We start from the raw sequence: 27,857 nt of genomic DNA, 5'->3' as shown, positions 1-27,857 counted from the left end.
GTAGACAAACATGAGAGAGAGAAAGAGAGAGAATGATTAGTGATACAAACCAAACCCTTTGGTTGAATAAATGAAAAGAAACTCGTCATGCAAACCGTCAGCAAGCAAAGGTCAATAGTCGTTAGAGGCACAGAAATGGGACTTCCATATTGTCCCCGCAGCAGAGAGACAGTTTCCAATGATCACTTTTGTGACTATGCAACTGGGCTCATATTACTAGCTGCAACATCACAAAAATGACACTGGCAACTGCTAATTAGCTGGCAAAATAAGAATTTAACAATTTTCAAAGTGAGTGTTTGTTAGTAAATGCCAATGCGTGTACAGCAAGAGAAATAAAATAAAATGTTGATTTCTTTACATGTTATCCAATAGTGATGAAAGTGATCTTAGCTCTTAGCATGTTTGCTTTGTGCACATACTGTAGGGAGGGAACAAGTTATCAAAGTGGTCAATATTAGCTCAGTTTAACTGCACAAAGAAGCTGCTAAGATGACCTTTGTTGTGAGGTTTCTCTATCACTTATACACATAGACATAGTCTTCCTCGTAATCATACAACAACAGCATCAAAAAGAATTAACAAGTTATTTTCTCTTGTAAGATCATATGAAAGATAATTCAATATTTACAAGAAAAATATTTACATTTCTGAACCTCTGTTAGAAAAGTTTTAAAAAAAGTTAAAACAACAACATGTTTCAAGTATTTATTTTTAAAATACTGTAGTGATTGTGCATAAGTATAGCACATCTATATTGAATTTACAAAAATGTTTAAAAATAATTTTGTACTAAAATTCAATTAAAACCCAAATTAAAAGTAATAAAATATATAAAACATATATATATATATATATATATATATATATATATATATATATATATTTATATATATATATATATATATTATTTGTATCAAAAGAAAATCAAAATCAAATATATTAAAAGTAATCAAAATTTAGTTAACTGAATTAAATAATTAAAAAAAATCGACAGAAATCAACTCATAGCGATAGAAAAGAGAATTGTTAACTATGAAATTGGAATGTAAAAAGACTTTAAACAAAACACAGGCCAAATTAATAACTATTATTAGTATAAGTCAACATATATTAACATCATTAAGAAAATAATTTCCCTAGTTACGTTATGCTTAATTAATTCACCAATACTCCAATATATATATATATATATATATATATAAAAGTGTATATGTGACTGTGCCTAAAAATACTTTAACACAAAACACAGCCCACATTAATAAATATTATTAACAATCTATGCCAACATATATCGACATTATTAAGACAATTATTTCCATAGTTAAGCTATGCTCAATTAATTCACCAACACACTTGTATTTTTATGCAGAAAAACAAATGTACACTGTAATACAGAGCAAACAATTACTTTACTTAGTAATTAGGCAAGAGGATGCTTAAGCATTGGCTGCAAGATATTTACTGTATGTAACTCATGTGCAGGTAACTGTAACCAAGTACTATCATTCATAATACCCAATTAGGTTGCAATTCAAATTTTCTAGAATATTACAAAAATAATTGGTTGCAGATTGGTTCCTATGGGTTACAACAATGTATGTACGCAGTTACCATTGCATCAGTTTTTATAAATTGAATAATAGGCCCTAAAAGATCCATTCATGTCTTCTTATAACTTTGTAACTATTAATACATTTATATAACATTATATATTGATTTGTATGACTGATGGAAATAAAAAATAAATGGAATCCATCATGCAATATAAAAAAGGTGCAAACCAAAAAAGCTAATAAAGCTGCATAAAAAACGCAGGTACAAGGAATTTCACATATAAGGCTTCTGAGAATTTTTTCAAAATAGCAATTTTTTCAAAAAAAATTTCAAAATAGCAGGAACACAACTGATGAACATATGAAAGGATATCATAACATCTTAGCGCTTTAGCTTATATATGTAACAACTGAAGTTTGAATCATATGAGAACACAATATGCTTACTATTTCCCTCAGCTACAGCAGTTATACTATGTATATCATACATACTTTCAACATTAACTCATACAGTAATTGTCTACTCTCCCAGAAGTAGCAGGAGACTCATCCCCCAGATCCCGGTAACAGTGGGTGGATCTACTGCATCCTATATACTTCCAAGGGAAATGAGCACAGTAGGGAGACAATACTTTGAATTGTGGGTTCGAGTGGAGAGTGCACGGCTAAAATTAAGATATTCACTTAATTTTAGTCTAACCTCATCCTCTAGGACTTGCTATTCACTGCATTTTTCCTAAAATGAAGTTCAGTATTTTGACACAAAGACCGCATCCCCAAAATGGTCAGCTGTATCTCCTCTCTGGTCATCTCCTGGTGAGGAGCAACTAAAATTATGTATGATTTATGTAGAGAAGCAAAAGTCATGCATTGCCTGCAATTCCATTGTGTATCTAAATAAACTGATCTATTTAAATATATAAAACACATTGATGAAAAACACAGAAGTTATACAAAGATAATACAATAGTCTTCTAAGCTTTGTAAATTAGCATCTACCAGGGGCATAACTTCATAGCAATATTTTCACATCTCCACATTGATGTTTTGTACGGGGCGGTGATCAACTCTTGAGTGGTTTCTCCTGTCTTAGAAATGTGTTGCTAAAGGCACATCTGCTGCCCAACAGGCTCTGTCTAGTCTCACTGGTTCTGGGAAAGCATAGGTAAAAGAAGGAGCCGCCTGGGACAACAGACATTGTCGGACTGTGGCATGAAACGCCCACCAGAAAAAAATTTGTTGCAAGGGGCCCATGCTTAAGGGTGTGGCCATACTCCAAAAGAGGTGTGGCCATTCACCATGTAGGCTTGGCTAACCATTAGACAGTGAATGGTTTGAGCCTCTTGACAAATATACATAATATATACTGCTGCACCATTCATAACTATGTAGTAATGTATTAGATTAATAACAGCATTGCACTTTAGAAAATTAACATATGTATAATGTATTATTCAAGTGTGCTGTCTTGACCCTTATCCCTAGAAGAGGGGGTGGTCCCTCCGGCAATTGGTTTTCAGAGTGCTCCTATGGGCCAGTCTGGCCCTAACAACTGAAGTGCCCGAAGCATCACACAACTTTGAAAATAGAAGGCAACAACAGGGCTCAGGAGGAGGGCTCTGTCCAACATTGAGTAGTCATGATTTAGTATGGATCAATTTAACTTGATGCAGGTGGAGGACCATGCCCTGGAGGCAGTGTGGGCCAATTAGTAGATGCACCAGCCTATGCATCTACTAACGAACGATAAACCTATGGTGTATTCACAACATAAAGCAATCTGAAGATAAAAAAATCACTTTCAACTATTCTTTTATACAAGTGCCACAATATGATGAAGGTTGTCGTTGGCCACATTACATTGGCTACATGGGGAAATGGAGTACTTTCTTTCTATAGAATGCATAAAAAAGTTCTCCTTTAAAATTAGAAGACAATACATTTATAGTCCTTTCTACAATCTGGATAAGTGTTTTATGCTTATAATATTCATTTCTGAAACTACTCCACTGATTTTTTGTCCTGTTTTTGGAACTAGTTATAAGAATTAAAATTAGTTTACATTTACACACAAAAAAAGGTCTCTGTACTGCAGAGTACATCCAGAATAAAGGCACAGGGAGATTATACTTCTTTCACCCAATGCAATCATGGCTATCTGTTATATCTGATGTTTTTATAACACCTTTTAATTAAATGTAATGTAAATGAAAATAATAAAAAAACATTGTCTGCCAAACATCACTAGATGAAAATATAACAAAAAAAATTCTTGTACAACAAATTTCAAAGAAACTTCAAGCAACAAATATAAGTAAGTGCTTGTAAATCTGTGGTGTGAAAATCATTTCAGAAATGTGACTTTTGATTTCCAGTCAAAATTTGAACATATCATTTTGTGATTCACAACACAGACAGCCAAGGAGTCAGCCATGTTATTGTCTGAACCAATAGTCAACCTTTCAGTTCAATAGTGACCTCACTAACCGGGGTAAAATTAGTTGACAAGCCACTCCTAAGCACAATAGTATTGGTCAATCCATCACATCACATCACTGCCTCCTTGGCTCACTTTATGCCCATGTCTGCTTGGTCCTGATGCTTCCAGTCCGCCATTCAAAGACTGCCAGTCTTACTTCCACCGCCTTCTGCATCACAAATGTACTGCTTATTGCCCCCCCCCCCTTCAGTTGCAAATTAAAAAAACACAACAAGAAAAAAAACACCAGGCTTGTGCCAATCATGCCTTAGTAATCAGTGATGGATTTCCCTCTAGGTACATGCGGAAGCCTAGTGGAAATCCTCCACTGATCGCTAAGACATGAGACACATCTGAATTGGTATGAACAGTATAGATGTATATAAATATACATATAATTTATTAATATTTCCATCACCTAATTAATACTATAGAAGTGAATAGACGTATTGGGAAAAGTGACATCTAAGCTTTAAGAAAACTGCTTTTTCCCACAATTCTTTGAAAGCCACGGGGAGCATCACAGAAGTTCAGCATGAGCCAGAATACCTGATGTTGCCCATAATGACACAATAGGATGCAGACCATTTATCTGCCTGTGTGTGACGTTGCCTGACTGTCACTAACTTCTAACAAAAACATTAATCCGTTTTTTCTCTGCCCTCCTTAGAGGATGCATAAAACCAGAAAATACCAAGCATCTCCACTGTTTCCGTCACTGCGTACGCAAGAGGCTATGGGGGAAGATTTAGCAAAGCTTGGAAAGATACCGACCAATCAGCTTCTGTAATTTTTCAAATACAGCCTATAAAATGGCAGTTAAGAGATGATTGGTTGGTACTTGGAAACAGAGGAGATTCAACTCCTGCTTTATATTTTAAGGTTTTGTGCATCCGCTAAGGAGGGCAGAGAAGAAAGGATTAATGTTATAGTTAGAAGTCAGTGACAGTCAAGCAACCTCACACACAGGCAGATAAATGGATTTCCCCAAACCACAGTGAGGGCCAGTGACAGAGGCAGGAACTGAACCGGCCACCTTGCACATCAGAGAACAGTTCTTTAACCAATATGTCACATCTTCTGAAAGGGCTTTTACTAATCTCACAAAATGACAAACCCAAAGACATTAAAGGTCAGCACTCTTCTCGGGTAAGCCCTATTATTTCTGTGATATGATTAGAGAGACTGTCCACAGTGGCCAGGCACAAAGCAGCAACTGCAGCTGATTACGTGTCAACTACCGTTCTACACTATAATTATGTATTTTAATGTACCATTTAGCAAGTATTTGCCTTACAGTGAGAGGCATTTTCTTCTTCCCTATGCAACCTTTTAAGATTACACAGTGGAACACTTTCTATACTGCCAGTGTTTTTTTCTTTCTTTGGCCAATTTCCTCTGTATGCTCCAATGTATAATTAAGCAATGCATATTGAGATATTTTAAGCAGGTGAATACGTACGGCGAGCAATTTTCTGAACACTTCCTTTAAGCTGCCTTTATTATAACCATACACTTAGGTGTACATTCATCGCCATCGGTTTCACATTTGTACTGGTTATCCACCATCACACAGCAACAATGTCACTTACCAAAAGAACTGTTCAGTGGCACGAAGTACAGTATGTGTAGGGATATATGTGAGAAGTATACTGTACAGTATGTCACGGCGGGGATGAATAATGTTTCGGCTGCAGTCCAAAGTGGGGTCCCAAAATCTGTTTTTGGGAACCCCATACTGTAATATATGCAGTAAGTTCTAATGAAAACTGCCTATTTTGGTGTCCCAGATGAGAGGCACATTAAGATAGGTTGATCATAACTGATGTAAGGGTACTGTAATTTAAGGGTACCTGTTCTCTCGGAACATAGAGAGATTCACGCTCATTCAAAAACCACCCACTTCCAAGTGAATTTGATGTATGTGATATTTTAGAAAATTCCTGATTGGGATTTTTTGTGCTTTTATGTATTTTTGATGTATTCTTGATTAAACTGTTATACGCTATGAAATATACTGTATATGTTTTTTTCATGTACCCACAATTCCTGATGGAAGATACAGGAGTGTTTAGAACATCCTTCTGGGAATAAGCATAAATTGGTAACCATGAGGGAAGTACAAATTCCTACATACAAGCGCTGGTGACAGATATTCCCACTTTCTTGTTGTGCTTACTAAATATAATTTAGGGTGCTGAGAACACCATAGGGAGGTATCTTTCCTAGCTGCTAGTGCGCACAGTTGTGGACACTATCTGTATTTCTGTATTCACCCAAAAATGTGTCTCATTGCAATACGAAGCAACTAGGATGCACCAGGGTGTGCTAATTAATTTGATATGCAAAAATAGTGTATCTGTATGCGAATGAGTCTGAATCTGTACATAAAGTGCTACAAAGCAGCAGATGCAGTTCAGTTTATATATAGGGGCAGATTATTATTAGTTATTAATTAGTGCCAAAGGGTGCAAGTTGCCGTTTGGGTGTTGTTTAAATGCTGAAAATGGCACCCGAATTAAGCCGATCTCGCACCCTTCGCAGAGCCGAATTCGCTTAAAATTGCTCACAGCCCTATGGAGGTGCTTTGGATGCCCATTGTACATTGCAATGGGATATGTTGGTTATTTATACTACTTTGGCTAGATCAGTTAGAAATGTAGCACGGTTTGCTCCGTGTGTATACCCCATAGCGATGGTGATGCACGGTAACAAGTGTTGCCATCGCCGGCTCATATATTAAGCACATGCAGTCAAGAACCAGTCAGATTTTCTGAATGTGCATTATAAGCACTGGAATAGTAAGGACATCACTCATACACATATCGCTATGAGTGTATGGGCGGTCTAGCCAGCGATGTGTGCGAGCGATCTGTGCTAACTAGATTACTCAGCACAACACATCAGTCGTGTGTAAAGGGTTCTAGTTCCAACCCAAATCTCCCTTATTTACCGTAGGTAGCATTTTACTAATTAATAAACGCAAAAGGCACATTTACCGGTATATGGGAAAGACAATATATATTTATGAATTGCAGAAGCAATTTCTCATTGTAGCTCCTATCACATTGTATCCACCTATATAGTAATATATCCCATATATCATACTGTAAGAATTTACTCATTTACAACTTTAGTGATTTGGACAAAACGTACAATATTAGTAATACCCCTTTCAGACATACGGCAAAATCCCGGGATTTTTCACGTGCACACGCACAATCCCGGGACTAGGGTGTGTCTGAAAGGCTCTACCCGGGATTTTAGTCCTCTAAAATCCCGGGTCCTGCGCACCTGCAATGGACCCGGGATTTTTGAACCGGGTCTAAAATCCTGGGTAGAATGTCTGAAAGGGGTATTATTGGATAACTCATATGATACAGACCGTAATGATACCAAACCAAGGTAAGCCAAAAGCATATTATATCTGTATGTTATAATTATATACTATTGATGTATAATAGCAAACTCAGTGCTTTATTAGTGGTCACAAGAGGCTGTGAACTGCAAATGTGTACCTGCGGAAGTCTAGCAGTGAGCGCGTCGAAGCTGGCACACCGTGGTCATTCCAGTTGAGGAAATTAAACTGGGTGACTGTACGAGTTTCGTTAGTCTGTAGGTTTTTCAAATAGAAGCTTCTCACAAGAAAATCCTCACACCAGATATGTTCGGAGACAAGATTTACCTGGAGAGGGAACGAGGACACAACTTAAGTACATTTCCAAACATCTGCTTGAAATTGCTTTACAAAAACCTGGCTTCTCTAGAGGATTATACACCTGGCACACTCAAACCACCTTCATGTTAATCAAAATAATGGGGTTTATTTATAGACGCGACTAAACCACTACTGAAGTGTCAAGGCATGCTCATAGACAACTTCCACTTCATTCATTTCATGGCAGCTCTGAGGCTCTTATCTTAATATAATCCTGAAACATAATAAGAGAAAGAGAGAGGGAGAGAGAGAGAGTGAGAGAGAGAGCGAGAGAGAGGGAGGGAGAGAAAGCGAGAAAGAGAGAGAGAGAGAGAGAGAGAGTGAGTGAGAAAGAGTGTAAGAGGAGGAAAAAGAGGAGGAAATAGAGACAGAGGAGGGAGAGGGTTATTTTTAATAAAGGTAAATATTTTATTAATTGATTTCAGATTGCTTTAAAATCGATCTTAATCCTTGTGTTACAGATGATATTTTTTTCTATTAGTTTTTAATTATTAGTAAATGCTCAACATCGATTAACACTATTTGTAATAGTAAAGTCGTAATTCCTTCTCTAACTGTTTTGGCATCTTTCTATAGCAAGTAAAAATATTAAATATTTATATTATAGTGATGTATCAAACCACTGGTTCGATCCCCATGTACCCTGGTGCTAACTGTGTAATAGTATAACCAATAAACATGAAAATATCACTCAAAATTGTAGCTCCTACTTACATTTGTTCAGGGGCTGCTGCTACCCTTGTGACCAGAGAGGAGACAGCCACCACCCCGGTGTCCCAGAACCTGTGCAATAGATTCGACAGGTGCCGGTACCTTGGTGTGACTGCGCATTTATAAGTCCCCTGCTTCTATGGACTGCACCAGTGCTTAAAGTGGTCCTCATGAGGTGATGGAACTCATTTCCACTTACACTGTACCCCCCTGCCCAATCAATTAGGAGGAGCCAGGCCAGTGCCAGGTTTTTCGACACCCCCTGCAAACTACACAATTTGTGCTCTAACTTTCATACTTTATAAAGGGAAAGTGGTCTCACAAGGAAGACGATGGTCACCCCAATTTAAATTGTGCCACACAGTAGCACAATCATATTTACATTACACCGCATGTGGTGCCCCTGATTCATATTACACCACATAGCAGTGCCCCTTATTCACGTTATGACACAGTAGTGCCTCTTATTCACATAATGTCACTCAGTAATGCCGTTTATTCATGGTATTAAACACAATAGTACTCCTTATACATGTATGCCACACAGTAGTGTTGCTTACACATAGGGGGGAATTTTCTTACATGTAAATTCTACTTCACATGTGATGTTGCTATGGGCAACCAAGTAGAATTCACATCTTAGTAAATTTACCCCATAATGTCCACAGTAGTATTGTTTATTCACATAATGCCCACAAAAGTAGTACCTCTTATGCAAAATGTACACAATATGTGCCCTTTATAGACATATCTGTCTCTGTCCCTCCAGCAGATCCCCCTTCTTTCTTCTTCACTTCAGTTGCAGTGACGACATGACATCACATTTGTCATGCCAGACATGGAAGCTGCTGGGACAGGCTTTTCTGTTGGAATTACTATGCAGGTCTGTGGTGGAGGTGGAACTGAGTTCTCCTTACCATTACAGGTGGTGGAACTCACTTTAACCCCTGGACTGCAACAACTTTCCCCTGGCGCCCACCTCCCATCAGGCTTCAGCCCAGGCTGGGGGCACACCGGAGGGGGGGTCTTTATTTGGAGGTCACCACTCCCTAGGGACCTGGCCCAGGCTGACCACTCGCAGTAATAATTTGGCCATGGGACCTTATAAACGCTGCTGGTTTCCAAAATGCAGTTTGGCCACCCTATTTTGGGAACTAGGATTGGGCCAAGAGCCCGGTGCTGGTTATAGAAATTGGGGGGGGGCACACCTTTTTCTTCGAATTATTTATTACATTTTCTTATTTTTACACAGAGAAGCCTGCATGGATCTGATCCATGCAGGCTTCATGCTCATTCATATTTGGCAGCCGGGAGGAAACTGACACAACATAACGTGCTGGGTTATATAGGTGGCTGAATTGTATACACAGAAGTAAAGCCATTGGCAGCATTGCACCCTTAAGGGTTCTTGGTGGTCTTGTGATCTTTGGATAATGTGCATCTTTAGTAAGGAGCTGTAGTATAAGAGACTATGTAATGCACAATGATTGGTTATGGGCCTGAAATTAGCATTATGCTTCACATACTCCTTATAGGCCCACTCCCAGACTACTATTGGCTAGTTTCACAGTAGTCTGTTGCCGGATTTAGGAGTGTGTGAAACCTTACAAGGATTCCTGGGTGCAAATACACATATGTTACATACATGAGAATATGTATGTACTGTATATGTGTACTAAGCAGTTCTCCCCTGCATTTCTGCTGCAGCCCATGCTGATCCCTACAGAAATAAGGTTCACTGCTCAAATCACTATTGTTGGGGGGGGGGGGGGGGCAAGGCTAAGTCCAAAACTGCATGTTGTCTGATATTCAATTGAAGCAAGTACCTTCAGCAGAGACATTTCACCACCTCTCTGTCCTACTCTATGTCCAAAAACACTTTGTCCTGCCTTGAATTTGTGCAACCACAGACCCTTGACTAAGAGAATTATATCAACTCTGTATTGCCTCCTCTTATCTTCTAGGCAGTTTTCTGATCCACCATTTGAACTTCTGTGGAAGTCAGACTTGGGACATCCTTGATGATGATCATCCAAGAATGCATCTCCAAGATGTCTATTTCAATATTGGTGAAGGAAAATGCTTATAATATATATTATAGGTGGTATCTAGTGCCCACTAACTGAATAAACTCTTTAAGCTCTATTCCCCTTATTTTTGGTAAGGATGTAACAAACTGGATTCCTTTCTCCATGTATGGCGGTCTTGCTCCAAGACAGCAAATTACTGGTAGAGGATTACATAATTGATTATCAAAGTAGTAAAAGTCCCTATTCTAGATCCATGATCTTTTCTGTTGCAACTTTGGTTACTGTTACTCAAAAAATTGCTGTCTAAATTTCCAAAGCTGCTAGATGCTTGACTGCATCATATGGAAATGGCCGATGGCGGGCATGAAAAAAAAAATGACCACCTATCATTGTAATAAAGATCTCAAATTCCTGCAGGTTTGTGATTTGTAGTACCAATTTCAAAATTCCCCCGCCTGTTCTCTGGAGCTTGTAGAATGTCAGATCTTCTGTTTTCATCACCTGCCTATTTACTGAGTTTCTCTTTGAGAGATAGATAGGTACTTGTTTCCTAGCACGGCCACACCGATTTACATTGGGGTGGTCATGTCGGAAAAATCGCGTCGATCATGCGATGCGATCAACGCGACCGACCCGATTTTTTGATTGAATGAAATGTAAATCGGGTCCCTGGGACCCGATTTTACATTGGATTCAATGTAAAATATTCCCTACACCCCCAAATTTAACGTCGTAAACCCCACCCCACGATAGACGCCAACCCGAAGCGTGGCGAGCGCAGCGAGCCCGCGAGGGGCGGCGGTGCGCGTCCTCCGACCTTTTCATTCCCCTACTATCCACGTCGGCGTGGAGTTGAGAATAGAATAGTGTGGCGAACGCAGCGAGCCACCGAGCCCGAAGCGTGGCGAGCGCAGCGAGCCCCGCGAGGGGACGCGTATACCTGTGAAGTTATACGCGTCCGCTCGCCACGCTTCGGGCTCGGTGGCTCGCTGCGCTCGCCACACTATTCTATTCTCAACTCCACGCCGACGTGGATAGTAGGGGAATGAAAAGGTCGGAGGACACGCACCGCCGCCCCTCGCGGGCTTGCTGCGCTCGCCACGCTTCGGGTTGGCGTCTATCGTGGGGTGACGACGGGGACATCTATAATATGAAATGGGTCATATTGCCCCATTTCACATTTTTCACATTTTCTCACTATTTCAATGTTAAAAAATATTTTAACATTGAAGCCTATGGAAAAATCGGGGGCATCGCGTCGGTCGCGTCGGGATCAATGTTAATGGTCCCGACCGACGCGATGCCCCCGATATTGTACCTTTGCCGACACGATCCTCACGATTTCAATGTTAAAAAATATTTTAACATTGAAGCCTATGGAAATATCGGGGGCATCGCGTCGGTCGCGTCGTGACCAATGTTAATGGTCCCGACCGACGCGATGCCCCTGATATTGTACCTTGGCCGGCAAAATGGACCTGATTTCAAAGGAAATCGGGTCCATCGTGTGGATCGTGTACCTTAACTTAAAGGTACACGATCCACAAGATTGTGGCCGTGCTAGGAAACAAGTACCGATAGATAGATAGATAGATAGATAGATAGATAGATAGATAGATAGATAGATAGATAGATAGATAGATATAGAGGTTCTGCTGCTCACTGCACATACATGAATCTTCACTCTATTGCCCTCCAAAACATAATTTTCAACTTTTTCTGTAATTTTGTGCGATTTGCTTACAATTTACAGAATTTCTTGTAAATATGCTCACCACACAGTCATTTCAATGTCCTGGAGCCATTATTTTGAGTTTCTAAATGTTTTTGGCACTTTAATACAGTATTTTCAGTTTGTATATCTGAAGGTAGATTCCATGCCCTGAGTCTCCCTTCCCCTTTGTTGGATAGTTTTATTATGTCCCCTCCCTTTATTGAGAAACTACACCTACCCTTTATAGAACAATGCTATGTGTGTAATATATACACTATATATATATATATATATATATATATATATATATATATATATATATATATATATATTTATTTATTAAAGTTGTTGGAAATAATTTAAATTATTATTTTTTAATAATATTGAAATGATGGAGTAATGGCACTGGTACTGGTATTTATTAAGTAATCACCTGCATTTAATATTGTTCTTCCTATGTAGATACATAAGCACTTTAATACAGGAAGATATTATTACCAAAATACATACCTCATAGATATGGTAGAGGTTCGAGCCTTCATCAGGCCAGTAGTGGTAGCATTGCTTGACTCCATTCTCTGCAAGTGATGTCAACATCACGATTACAACACAGCCGTTTTCCCATACCATCTGCAGACAAAAGAGAGACACACCGTGGTCACACTGCAACCGCTTAATTACTGCATGACACGTGTAATTACAGCACTCAGACACACAATCAAAACTCATTCCATTCAGTGTAAATTCAAATTTCATTTTCATTAGACAATTTTCCTCCGCAGCTGCTTCCAAATCCCAAAGTACCCAAGCACAACGCAGCATTTAGAATATAAGCAATTTAAATATTTTCTCTTTGTGGAAACTGCCAGGGAGAGCAGAAGACAAATAGTAGAGAACTCAGGCTTTGCACTGCTTTTATAGGGGTATTCTGTATTAATAAACAGAGGGTCAGCAGTTGTTGCATACTCTCTTAAATAGTTATCAGGGAATATAAGATAAGCTATCTCACAACATTATTACTTATAGGGTGCCTTGGCAATGAGCGTTCTGTTGGTCTTTACTGTGCAGAAATGTTCCATTGCTATCTACACATATTATACAGTAACTTTACAGGAGGTGCAACGTAGCACCTGTCAGTACCATTAATACATTCAAACATATTATGAATATTATTAAATGGATAAAAAAAAAAGAAACCATATATTTATAAATAGTTAATTTTTTCCTTATAATTATCACCTGTGGAATTGTTTCTCTTCAACAATATGTGAATATTTGTATTATGTTGTTGGGGGGAAAATCATTTAAAAAAATGTATATTCACAATTAAAAGGAAATCATTATAGGACAGCTAAACATAAAAATAGTTTATCCAAGATGTAAAGGAGTCTATGTAATATTCAGGGACATATGTGTGAAAGTTTCCCTATCAAGATAGAATAATGCAAATTGTATGTAATTAGTAATAACATATTATCTATCAGATATTTTCTTCTTGGCCTGTAGCAAAGATCAAGTGAAGCATCTGTTATTTTATGGAGGCACTGGGGACCACTCTACAGTGGTTCAAAGAAGGCTTTGTTGAGGCCAAAAGGCCTGTAGCAGAAGACAGCGCCTGAGAGTGCCTACAAATGTTTGGTGGGATATCTGGACAAAGTAAGGTATGAGAGCAACTATGTATTTGTCATTTTTGCAACTTTTTTTAGTGGCTGAGAAAGCCAGTAATGCCTTAAGTAATGCCTTTCAGCCTTTTCTGATAAATTACTTGTTTACCTTTTTATCACTAGCACTTATGAACTTGCCACTTTTTCACTTTTTGTTTGTGTGTTAAAGTTTTGGAGGGGTACAGCCCAAGTTGTTAGAAGCTCCCTCCTGCTGATGGGAGCTTAAGACTGAGGGGTAGATTTATTAAGCTTGGTGAAGTGATAAACTGTCTGGTTTTTAACACCGGCCAATCAGCTCCTACATGTTATTTCTCAAACCAAGCCTGTAACTTCACAGGTAGGAGCTGATTGGCCGGTGATAAAAAAACAAACAGTTTATCACTTTACCGAGCTTAAAGAATCTACCCCTGAGTTCTACATAGCAATCTACATCCAATCTGAAAGTGAAAGGTGTCTACCCAAGACTTTGGGGCTAAGATGGACCTGGAGGCTCTTGTTTTCTAAGCGTTTGGAGAAATTCAAAGAGTCCCCCCTAACCTTGGTGAATGGTATCAGGAAGACACATTTTTCCCTTTAGTGGTATTACAGCTCAACTATTGGCTGTTGTACTTCGTAATCTACTGTTCCATCCCTGAAGTTATTTTTTTTACAGGAAGGAAATGTTATGTGTTTAGAAAAATATCTTCCCCTCGATTACATTCATTCCAGATATCTAGACTTCTAAAGTGTGTAACATTTTGCATATGAATTTATAAATTAGAATTGAAGCGCACTTGACCAACCACAATTACATTTTAGTTTTTTTGGTCCTGAAGTGCACAACTACATTTTATTATGTGGAAAATATTTGAAATTACTAAAAAAAAAACATTGATTTTTGGTTAACATTGCCACATAGGTGTATATAATGTATATCATTTTGGAGTTTCTATTTTATATCTAAGGCCATAAAAACGAAATAATGACACTCTTGTGAAAAAAAAACACAAAGAGAAGAAAAAGAGATGAATGACGTAATAAACACTTATAAAGGGTTTTCAAAAACCCCTAAATTAGATTAATTAACATTTTTCCATCAGAGAAAATGTTTCTAAAAGACAATTTATTGTCACCTCTGCTTTGAAATATTAAGAAATGTACTTCATGTTTTCTATATAGGAACTAAATCCTTTTACTAAACATTCATAAAATCGACAGCTTTTACAGTATATAAATACTAATATCAAGACATACACTGTAACAACAAAACAAACCAACATCAACATAATACCATTTCAAATTATGTAATAGATACAAACATCCATGTATCCAGCTGTCACGGGACATGTATTATTCATACCATGGCCTTTCACATTGATTTATTCAAATAAAAGCAGCAAGCAGTTTTCGATAATAAGGTCTTAGACAACCCTTTGCCATAAATACCTTAAATATTTCAGTGAAAACTACAATATGTTAGCAAAGTACCATAACAAAATAACAGATTGTAGTAGTAGGTATTCCACCATTTACTGTTATGCCTTTGAGAGTAAAATTTGATCAAACAAATACAGAAAAAAATAAATTCAGAAAAATAAACATTGTATTTTGATCGATAGATTTCCATGTTGGTTAATATAAAAGCTAAATGTAACAAAACTGTGATTGTTAGCTGTGATTTTGCTATGGAACTGCTGAATGGAGGCCACTGATAATCCATCTGGGAATCAGAGAAATTCTTCAGATATGCCAATTCTGAACATTTTTGGCTCAGGATTGGGATATATAAATATTTCCATATTGTTGAATATAACCCATTCCCCGACCTGGGACCCAGAGATCAGAGAATCACAAACACTCTGAATTATGTGGGACTAAAGTCTAGTAAAGCATACTTACAGATAATTCTCTCAGTCTCAAATAGCAGAGTTAAACTGTATGCAATTTATAATCTAACCTATGTAATGACAATCGCCAAACTTCAAGTTCTGTCAAAACATGGCAAAATGTACTCATGTGTTTGTGAATGTTACAAATTGGCTTATACACTTTGGGAGGGGTATCCTATTAGCAGAAGTACTTCACCTCCAATAGGATCGCTGGGGGCTATCCTATTAGCCCTGATGCCAGCATCCTTTTCCACAGATCCAATGTGTTTTCACCCGATAGTGGATTTCATTTTGGCCAATAAAAATTTCCTCTAATTGGATAACGTGATAATGACCATCAGTCATTAATCACGGTATCTGTCTGTCTTTATCGGCTAAAATGGCATCAGGGCTAATAGGATACATAGCATTTTACCATTCCATTTTTCCATGTTGTATTGGTTTACACCTTTTGGTTTGTTATGACAAAACAAAATTTAATTTGGAGAGTCAAAAACATTTTTTACGGTTTGGTCCTCCCTATGCTAGAATCATGTTGAAATTGTTTCTACTTTAGCTATGAAAAATATTATATTTTGAGAAAGAATTTTAGGTAGATGTAAAATACATAATGCACTTTGTACTGAATATTTGTGAATTAACTCTGTACCTGCCAGAAATCAGCCACGGTTGCAGTTAGTGGGCCTTGAGTTGCAATGTAAGCCGGGTTTCTCGGATCATGATCCATCTGCAAAAGAATATTGACATCTCAATTTAACAAATGATAAATGAGTTGGAAAAACTGTTAAATTATGGATAATATGCTGCATACATAAATTTTCTGGTCAATAATAATTTTAAATCTGCTTTACTTAAGGATAGGAAGCAATGCTTTTTATCAGCAGTTCTAAAATATTTGTTGGCCATTTGTCATTATTATCAGTGATTGGGTTAAAGTGGTCCCATATCCCTAATTAAGTCAACCATCAAAGTAATTGATATGGTGAAAGAGATCAATTGTTTTATTTTATGAGAATTTTCTTGAGTATGTAGAGACTGGAGATAGCTTTAAAATGCAAACAGCGACAATAACAATTCTGTATGATTAGAACATTTCAGCTGCCTTGTAGGGAAATAAAGTATTTTCTAAAATAGTTTTTTAATGTCTATTTGTTCTTGGACAATCAAGTAGTTCTGAAACAATGATTTTGACATCTTCAAAAGATCCCAATTTTTTGAAAAAATATTGAATCACACGACTGAATTGCCACGGTGGTAAGTTTTGTGATTCCAGGAAAATATTTTATATAACCTATCAGATAATAAGTTCTCACTGCCTGGAAAAACAGACTTGATTTATTCAGCAATTGAAATGATGTACTGGTATATACTTTACCTATGCCGCAATTCATGCAGAAACAGAATAATTTTATGGTAAAGCAGAAATATGAATTTTTATTTCATGGAGAAAATACATTGTATATTTATTTATGAACATTCATACCGAATTGTCACTGGAATTTTTATTTTTTCCCGTATAGGAGGACAATGCACGAATTGAAGTGTCTTACTCAAACTGGCTTAAACAAGTGAGGAACAGTGAGTCCTCAGTATTGAAACACCTTCTCTTGCACTGAAGAAAAGTAGATATCAACTAGGAATAAGAGGGACTGTGCACTAAAAACAATGATGAAATGGCTTCAGGAGTGGCTTAGTGCACACCCCACCTCACTTATGTTTGAATCTCTGCCAGTGGCTCTTCCTCTCCATGCCCATGAGGTCCAAAAGATAATAGGCAGGATGTAATAGGTTGCGAGTTCAGGTTTTTTTAAAGGGTCAATCTTTTACAAGGCATAATTTTGCCTGGTAAATGACTGCCCTCTTAAAAAAACCATCCAATTCATTTGACATCCCTAACATCGGCTGGACCCGCAACCCATTACATCCCATCTAATGGCTTCTTTTATTCAAGTGAAAACAAGAAGGTAAAAAGAAGATTCTGAGAGAAGGACCACACAAAATCTTTTAACATGGAAAGAGAAGTTTTAAATGAATTCCTCAATAATGCCATTGTTCATTGTTTGTGTCATCCTGACATTATGATGGCTGCTATTTGAGTGTGGGAATATAACAATTTCAACATTTAGCATGAACACAACCTCACCATGAAACAAGGACCACCAAAAAAGTCTTCAGAGAAGATAGCCAAAATAGTCCGAAGGTGGTGATTGGCGTTGGGCTCAATCTTTCAGTTGTTATCGATTTATACTGAGTTTTCTTCTTCCTATGCAGTGGATCTCACATGTGGATAAAGGTTTATTTAAGCTGAGGACACCACATGTACTAGATATAAGGGTTCAATACCAAACTGCAAATGCAGAAACATCAAATTCATATGGGATTACTGTCTGTGTGAGTACGATATGAATTTGATGTTTCTGCATTTGCAATTTAGTAGTGAATGCTTATATCCAGTACGCGTGGTGTCCACAGAGTTAAAAATACCATCATGCACATGGATATACCGATTTTAGTGTGAAGAAGGGTAGGCATCCATGTCACCTTAACCCATTACTCTACAACCACAAATATCAGTACTATTGGACCATTAGGGTTTTATTTCTTTTTTACCAAATGTGAGATCAACTGTGTAAGAAGAAGAAAACTCGGTGTAACACCTGAAAAATGTATTCCAGTGCCAATCAACACCTTCCGACTATTTTGAATACATTTTTTGAAATGTAAAATTAAATACATGAAATTAAATACATGTAAGGGGTAGATGGGCTAACTAAGGGGGTATTCAATCTAGGGTCACGGCTATTGAGCTGGCCCTACAGCGGTGACCCTGTCCCATTTCGGTCTGCTCGACCAAGAACAAGCAGGTGGGATTCAATGCCCCATCTGCAGCGTGATGAGAAGGGGGCGTGGCCATGAGCTGCATTTGGGAAGAGGCGAGCTGCGGCTGGGATCTCGTCACTTCCTGGCTGTTCTCGGCAGAATGAGCCTGACTGCTTGTGAAATGGGCTCGTTCTGCCGAGATACCCTGTTCAATGCTGCCAGGGAAGATAGCATTGAATAGGGCCCCACAGCCATCTCCCCCGTCGGGAGATGGCTGTAGGTGATTGAATACCCCTAAGTCTTCAGCACTGCTCTGTGAACTCAGACTGTATCGCTATAACAACAAACTTATCATATACAAATATATGAATACGTTTAAGGTATTTTTAAGCACATAAAGAAACAGCTACAGGGTTTAAGATCAAAGACTTTCACATGATACCTGCTTACATTTCTGATTTGCTAAACAGGAAAAAATAGGTCTTCCACAAATATATATCATGGGGGACATACCACAAAAATATATAGAACTGGTTGTGCTATCGAATAATACATTGTCAACAAGCCTTCAAATTCTGAAGCTTACAAACCTGACTTTCTTTTAAGACATCAAATCATTTAGATTTTTCCATTAATTAATTTTATATTTGAAAAAAATATATTTTATAATTACTTTTATAACTGAACAACCAGCCCCAATTATTACATTATAAGCATGGCAAGGAACAAACTGTAAAGTTCTTCTGCACAACACACAACACACCCAGTACAGGGGACATATGTTTACTCGCATAGATGTCATTATGCTGTCATTTAAGTGACATAAATAAATATGAGGAGCGTCTGCTTTACGTATCTAGCCATTCATGGTCTGATAGGCAAAAGCCGAGACAATCAATGCAGATTTGAGCAGCGTTGTTAAGGAACTTCGCTACCTGCTACATCACAAACAGGTCACTCGTCTCCTTATACCACTAATCAGCTACTGTCACAAAACTACAATCTGGAACGTGGCAAACATAATGATTTCAGAACAGGAAAATATGCCATCTGCTTATAAATGTAAAATACAATTACAGCTAAGCCATAAGCACTCAGTAGTAGGAAAAATGAAAGTGCATTGGTGAGCTGCAGAAAGTGAAAAAACTGGGGGTCATTCTGGTTCACACGCAAAGCAGTGAAATTAACAGTTTTGCATGTCATCTGTGCGCCGGCCGCACGAACGCCCGACACCCCCTGCACGCTCATTTCCTCGCATGCATGCAAATGGATGTTTAGCATAGCATGGAAATGCCCGTGAAACTCTGGACATTCCTATGGGTGCAATGACGGCCCTCTGCCCCATGCTCCCCAAGCGGCTGCACTTGCGCATACTGTACATGTGTATCCGCATGCGCAGTCCCAAACCATTGCTTGCGCAGGGGAGCGTATGGATTACAATGAACCCCATTATTCAGCCATCAATTATCTAAAGCACTAAAAACACACTCACTAACATACTAACCATTAAATTATATAAAATAATGAATGAAGCAAGATTGCTGCATGGTGTCATACTGTATAGGGTAGAACCTCAAGCATCCAGAGCAGCTAATAACTAATGTTTTAGGATAGGCTTTCATCATTTGCTTGTTCTATGGGGATATGAGCAACACAGAGCATGCCAACCCTTCTTCCAGGCTAACCACTCATTTTTCCTGCATCGGTCACACTCACACCGATATGGGCCAGGTCTTAGCCGTATACAGACCACACACCTGGAGCTCACCTCTTAAGTGCCCCTTGTCCTCCAAAGCCTTAATCCAGCTCTGGCTGCATGGGCCCACAGCCACCTGAAAAGGGTGACACAATGTAGGCCTGTGTCCCCAATGGGAATACTGTAAACAATAAAGCCTAGCCTAGATTAAGCTAAGAAACCATTGACTAGCACTGGCCACTAATAGGGCACTGGTCACTCATAGGACTTTCCACATGACAATTAGTACATTACTAATAGAATTAGAACAGGCTTAGTACTCCTTCAAACAAAAAAGTTATCTCTTTGTATATGCTACACCTCACTTTGTCTCCATTATACCCATGCAGGTCTATTGGGAACATTGTGTATCGAATGCCATCATCCCAGTTTATGATAAATAATTATTTTGCAGTCTGATAATAAATGCAGAGGTTCTGTAACGGATGGTCACTGTGGTTTTCAGATTCAGCCTGCTATATTCTAATATATCTTCTGCAGGGTGTTGCCTGTGACCCTACACCAACCATACTTGACCAAACTAATCTTCCAAGTTTGACTTTCCATTATTTAGGCATGAGAATTTAGTTGTAGTTCCTTTGGGGCTCCAACCTCAGTAACAAATCTATAACACTAATTCCTATATTTTTAGGCACCAATGTATACTGTAAATACTGTTTTATTCTACAAGTTCCATTCTCTAAGCCAACTCCTATGAGCTGGGCATCATGAATGTAGTGTAGACTCACTGAAAGTCAAATGTTTTGCCCTCAAATTGCCTAAAATCAAATCAAACTAATACTCCCAAATAAGCTGCTAGCAAAATGAATTTGAGTCTAAAGGGAAGAATGCAAATTTGAGAAATAAAATTATCTGTTCCCAACTGTAGGAACAATAGTTATTCTGCAAGTTTCTGGGAATCCTAGAAATATATAATATACATGCATAATATAATAAAAGAAAACCTATGCTTATAAGTTATCCTATTTGTAATGATGCCCGCGTTTGGCAGCCATGCGGGATGCTGACCAAACTCAGATTTTTAAAAGGGCAATCATTTTAACATCTGAATTCAGAAGTTATCCCGCACAGCTGCTGAACTCGGGCAGTATTACATCTGAGTGGTTTTGTTTATTTTATTTGATTATTTTGTTAAACTTTGCCATTTAACTATTATTTTGAAATATACCTTAATAGTATTTTTTTTTTATAAAATTTAGATTTAGCTGACTGAAGTGGGTTACACATCTTTACATGTGATGGTGCAATCAATTTATCTCCCATCTGGAGACCCGTCTGCAATGCGGATACATGCGTACACACCTATACATACTTGTACACAAGTTGCAAGTAATTATAATGTACTTGCAACCTTTTATCACAGTCTGAGGAATTACTGAGATAAAATGATTGTACCAGCATACACACTCTCCTGATGCTGTGCTACATGGGGAGATATTGCTAAGCAATCTGAGCGATTTGTCAAGTTTAGTGTTCTCCGGTGAGAACACTGGCCCTGACCGTTTATTAACTAGATTTACCCAGCATGCTAGATATTAATCGCCGGGAGATAGCATTGCGTGGGGCCGCGCATTGCTATCACTATGACTCCTACACCATGGAATGAAGTGAGATTTTCTTAGAAAATGCCCGAAATTGCCGTGTGTAGGCCCCATTACAGTCAATGTACCTGAAATTAGCATAATTAAAATGGAAGGGGTATAATTAAAGGACACATGTATCTAGCCACTTGCATAGATCCCAGAAAGCTGTGGAAGCCCTGGTAAAGTGTATACCAAAAAAGACTTGAAGGCTATGTACTGGGGAAAGGTTTACGGTAAAGGTTGCATGGGTCAAACACAGTGATTAACAAGAGTGAATGGTTACATGAAGAGGAGCGCGAGTTTACATGAGCGTATGCATCACTCTTCCTGATGTGGTCCAATTATGCATGTCCACAGAGGCGTCTCTGCTCGGGCTTACACTCGTAAGAATGGTCACAAGAATAGTCTATGGTGCGTTTATACACCTATGCACTTTTGGACCGACCAGGCCCTATTGAATCGGATGAAAATTAAACTGTACATAAAATTCGACACCATCGAAGGTGTGCACACACTCTTCCAATATCGAACAAAAAGCAAAAACGGCCTGAGAAATAGATAGAAATAGATAGAAAACAAAAAGCAAAAACAGCTTGAGATATTGTTCTTGAACATGATAAATTCTATGTTAATGACCAAACCCTTGAAGACTGCTTATTTACAATTGCAGAGAGGAAAAATCATAACCACAATACATTAGGTAAGTTTGCGAAGAACTCAGAGAAGTAGAAATCTATGAAAAACGGAACTAGAGCATTTTCCTCGAAGCACAAGTAACAAAATCAATTTGTGAATCAATGAGAAGTCGATAACAAGCTCATCAATAGTTCCCTGTGTAAAAGCAAATGAAAAAGGACCTGTAGTTCAATCCATTAAGTGCTTTGATTAACACAAAAATAAATGTCAGTCTTCTGGTCTTATTACAGTAGACAGGGCAGGTCTACAGCCATTGCCCGAAGAAGTGAAACATCAATATCGAAAGTCAGTCCTCATATGAAGAATAGATAAGTCTTAAGAGAGCTTCCTACATGCAATCAAAATGGATTATCAGAATACACAGCGGTGATTCAAGGAGTTATAAAAGCAGAGGCAAAGACACATAATAGTCCTTTTTCTTATTGTATAGCTCAAATGGATTCTGTGACATTTTCCTTTACACTGTCACATGAAGAATAATACACGAACAATGACTCATACTGTATAAGACTAAATATACTTTTAGAAGACTAAGGGCCAGATGTATCAAGCGTCAAAAAGTGATAAAATGGAGAGTTATAAACATCCAAACCATCAGCTCCTAACTGCCATGTTACAGGCTAGGTTTGAAAAATGACAGGTAGGAGCTGATTGGCTTCTTGTTTATCACTCTTCACTTTATCACTTTTTAAAGCTTGATACATCTGGCCCTAAGTCAACTTTTTCTAACTTTCATTCTACTTAATGGTAGAAGTACTGGTTGGTACCTGTGTTAGTTTAAATTACTTTATGTGTTTTGGCTGGTTGTCCTCTGCTATGCAGGCTACTCACTGAGGGGTAGATTTATTAAGTTCGGTGAAGTGATAAAGTGTCTGGTTTTTATCATCGGCCAATCAGCTCCTAACTGCGAAGTTACAGGCTTGGTTTGAAAAATAACAGGTAGGAGCTGATTGGCCGGTGATAAAAACCAGACAGTTTATCACTTCACAGAGCTAAATAAATCTGCCCCACAATGTTGCATCATATGCAATGCCAGGAATTCTCAGCCATCTACTCACTCCGACAGTTTGTCTTCCTTCACGCACATGAAGTACTGGAGGTTATCTTAGTAAACTTATGGGGTAAATGGATCTTGCACTATTACTTTGATACCCCTAATGTTGTGGATTGGCACAGTGGGTAGAGGTGTCTCTGAGAGAGCTTATTTCTGGCTGCATAAAGGTAATTCTAAATTGAGTGAAGGGAGGTGGTTTAGGGTTTTGTTAGTATGGTTAGTAGCCAGGCTTTGGTTAGTATGGTTAGAAGCCAGGCTTTGGTTAGTATGGTTAGTAAGTGAATAATGGAGCCAGCCTTTAAAATGAGCCAGTTGCCTGTACACAGTATTGACACCCAGTTGGTGGTCTGGACACGTAGTTATGAGGAAAGCAGCCTTCTTAAGCCCCTGTATCTGGGATAGCAACATTAGGGGCATATCTGACCTGCTTTATTTAAACACAACCAGAATTTTCCCTAAACAAGTAGAATCTCCATATTAAAATCTTTGAAACTTCAAAGCAATGGTTTCTGGGACAGAGAAAAGCTCACTGGGATTAAATCTGTGGGTGGTCTGAGATCTGAAAGAGGTTTATCTCCCAACTCTGATCCCAGGAAGACGGTTTTGGTGACATACTAGATCAATATGTCTATTCTATAGACTGGACAATTTCTGATTTGTGTCAACTGTCTGTTCTGCGTGATTAGAATCATATAGTGTTACCTTATCACAGTTACTATAGTAAAGATGGCTGATGGATAATAGAAGAAAGAGGGGAAAAATAACATTTTAAATCTGCTGCTTTTATGGACTGATGCATTAAAAGGGAAGGGGGAAAAATAAAGCATGAGAAAGAAAATTGTTAAAAGTAAAAGTAATGCCCCCCATACACGGTCTGTTTTTTTCGGTCCGTTCTGTACTTTTAAAGTACACATCAGATCGGATCGCATCCCTAGTGCATGCAGTGTGCATGCACTGCGATCCGTTCCGATGTGTACCTAGTACAAAAAGTATGTGCAGCACATACTTTTTGTACCGTACTATGTGATGTGCGGGAGCGCACATCGCATAGTACAGAACGGAGCCCTACACAACGGACCGTGTATGGGCTCCTTTAGGGTGATTATATGCATAGGGGTGTATAAAGGGGTAGATACAACCCTGGATTTTCCCTATTGAGGACATCATGCAAACAGTCAATAGTGATAATACGGTAATTGTGTCCCCTCAATTTTTTTTTTTAATCAAAATGTTATGTTTTATACTTGTGGGGTAAATACAACTTATTATAGCACGAGAACACATCCCTTTACATACAACCAAAGGGGAGAGAAATCATTACAAAACTGACTTTTATTTTCATCGCAGATCACCAAAAAGGGGGTGGGCACCGACATCACAGACAGATGCCCAGTGTTTCCATGGGGACAATCATAAAATGCTGTGCGTTTCCCTGCAGTCCTCCCCCCCCCCCCCCGGCCCGCTCATGCCCATACAAACACCTCAGCGGGTGTGATACTTGCCAAAGGTGTTCACACAGGTGGTCTGCACATATGCATATTCCCGCATACACAGGCACTGACCCTCCACTATCGAAAACTGGTCTGAATCAGCCCCTATGTGTGACAGCAGCTAATAATAACCTACCAGAATGGTGGTCAGGAACTGGAAATCTAAAACACATTCGATGAGGGCAACATACAAGTTCAATGCAGATTGGAGCTTCGTTTGGCAATTGAACTCAGTGCTGTAAGGCAACAATGCTAACTACTGTGCTTCCATGCCATCAACCTCAATTATGTGTTGTAATTGAATTATAACTGCTGTATATGCATATATTTTATAAATATTCATGTAAATATGAGACATCAATGTACAATATGAACATATGCTGATTTTGCGCGATTAATTAACCCATCAGCATCATCATAAATCCTTTTTTGTTAAAAAAAATCTCAATAAAAGTGCTATTGTCTGGACTGGTTAACACTAATACAAGGACATAGGCAACATGTGGACTCTCCTATGAAATTGTCAAGCAGCACCATATAGTCTATCAGCTTATGCACTCCGAAGGGATTTAAACTTTTAGCTGTAAATTGGGCGTGGTAACAGAGGTGGAATAACCTAGCTAAAACAATAATGGTAACACAACAAAGTCCAAAAGGGCCAACTTCTTTCAAATTTGCAAGGATGCAGCCACCTCCCCATTCCCGCAAAACAACTTGCAAGAAGGACCGCTTACAGGGACAACATAACAACTGGCCCCTTCACTGATGACTTGAGGTGCTATCCCATCCCCAGAGATGCATAGGTCCCACCTGGTCACACGGTTCCCTTGAAGCAAACTGATATTGACACCAAGCGTACTCCATGACAGAGGCCACACCCCAGGGACACAACACAACTACCCTTATGTAACCAATGTGAGTGCTGCAGTTGGACTTGAGCACCCAGGGGCTACTAATAACTTCTACATAAATAAGGAGAGAGATGGACACTGTCTTTTAACATTCCAGAAAAAGAAACTACAACTCCCAGGAGGCCACTGTAAAGGGGAGGAGCTAAAAACGGGTCTGTGTGTGGGAGGACTGGAATCCCCCAGTGCATGAGGGAGAGGAGGTCAAAGAGTATCCAGAGAGAGACTGTGCTGTGTGAGAAGTCCAGGAGAGGGGACCCAGTACAAGAAGGCACAGTATTGTTGATTTAGACAGAACTCATAGTTTTGAAAGATTCCAGAGCCAGGTGGAGTGCTGGGAAGTGACAGTAAGGAGCACCAGGGAGAGGCTTGCATGCACCTCTGAGGAAGGACACATTGCAAGTCAGCCATCTTGAATGAGGAATCAAGTTCAAGTCTTGAGATCCCCATGTGTGCAGATAAGTAACTGTTATTCGAGTGGGGTTTGGACTGTGTTTGGCCACAAGGGCTGAAGAGTTAGGGTTAGATGGGAAGGCAGGTAAATATGCACCAAGTGTCACGCATTTGAACTTATACTCCATGGTATTCCCCTTATGATAAATAAAAGTTGTGGAACTACAAGTCTAAATACACACTTAAACAAGGATTCATGCTGAGGAATTCCTATTTGTTGCTGCATACCCTTGTTCATACTGGGATTGTTCTACTTTACTGCAAAGGATTAACAACTCATGCAAAGCTGTACACTGGACAGAGAGTGCTTCCAAGCCATTAATATAGAAGGGCCCCATCTTGCAGTGCACTGCTCCATTTGTGTGGTTTTGTTTGTGTGGTATCATTGTGTATGGAAGGATATTGTAGAGTTATAAGTAAATATGCAACATGCAGCACATATGATTATTCCCATTAGCCAGCACCTGTAAGGTTAGTCTCTGAGATACTGAGGCAGTGTAAAAGGGGACTATGTAAAAACTGGACCCGGACTAGACTCCGGAGCGCCGGACAGGACATCAAAATCTGCAGTCCGGAGCTTGTAGGGTCCGGTCCGGGGGGTGTCCTGTCCGGACCGGTTAGGTGTCCTGTCCGGACCTGTAGGATCAGGTCCTGGTCCGGTTTTCACCCATACCCGTGTAAAAGTGTATGACAAGTGATGTTTATGTCAGAGACAGTTGGAATCATTTAGAGTTATTGTGCTAGCCGAGTGTTCACAGTATAAGCTAGGAGCTGGTGTTATGCTTTCATCCACAAGGTCCTATTATTGTATTGTTCCTGTTATTCTGTCATGTCATTCCAATGTATGATTTTCATATAAAATTACAAAAGCTGCATTTAGTTGCCCCAGTTAAATAAATGTGCCAAGTAGGCTTCTGCAGCACACAGTGTGTCACAGAGTGTTAGTACTGGGCAGGGGGTTTACCGAATCTCCCTCTGGTGTACTTCCAGAACACTCCCCAGAAGAGAAAGCCGTGATTCAGGTGGAGGCACTGCCAATAAAGTTCAGAGGTGAGATACACCTATATCATTCACTACATATATATATATATACCCTCCCACCGCATATTACAGAAGGGGGTGTTACACTTAAAATCACAAGGCCATTCTGAACCCGGCCATAAACACCAAAAGCTGACAGAAAAATAAGAAACACATAGGACGGGAAGGTGGGCAACTCGAAATGAAGAGAGACAGCCTCACTTGCAATAACAACAAAGCAGCATAAAGCCCTCATCCATATCCCAATACACTATCATTATTGGCCCAAACAGAAACTAAATCCATATCTACTAAAAGCGTAAACCCGCAGGAGTGC

At 38.9% G+C, this 27,857-nt stretch overlaps 1 protein-coding gene across 1 annotated transcript in view; it reads right to left on the bottom strand.

Moving 5' to 3' along the window:
- Positions 1-27,857, bottom strand: part of PTPRN2 (protein tyrosine phosphatase receptor type N2) — a 947,086-nt gene that overhangs the window by 43,830 nt on the left and 875,399 nt on the right. Inside the window, exons 17-19 of the mRNA XM_083188999.1 lie at positions 16,390-16,467; positions 12,719-12,838; positions 7,554-7,720 (exon numbers count right to left, since the gene is read on the bottom strand). Of these exons, the coding sequence (XP_083045125.1) occupies positions 7,554-7,720; positions 12,719-12,838; positions 16,390-16,467 (365 nt within the window). The remainder of the gene's footprint in view (positions 1-7,553; positions 7,721-12,718; positions 12,839-16,389; positions 16,468-27,857) is intronic.

The sequence above is a fragment of the Crinia signifera genome, chromosome 5 (genome assembly GCF_055691185.1).
Source record: "Crinia signifera chromosome 5, ASM5569118v1, whole genome shotgun sequence".
In the NCBI taxonomy this organism is placed as follows: Eukaryota; Metazoa; Chordata; class Amphibia; order Anura; family Myobatrachidae; genus Crinia; species Crinia signifera.
The sequence above is the reverse complement of the archived record's forward strand: the minus strand, read 5'-3'. Positions and strand labels throughout refer to the sequence as shown.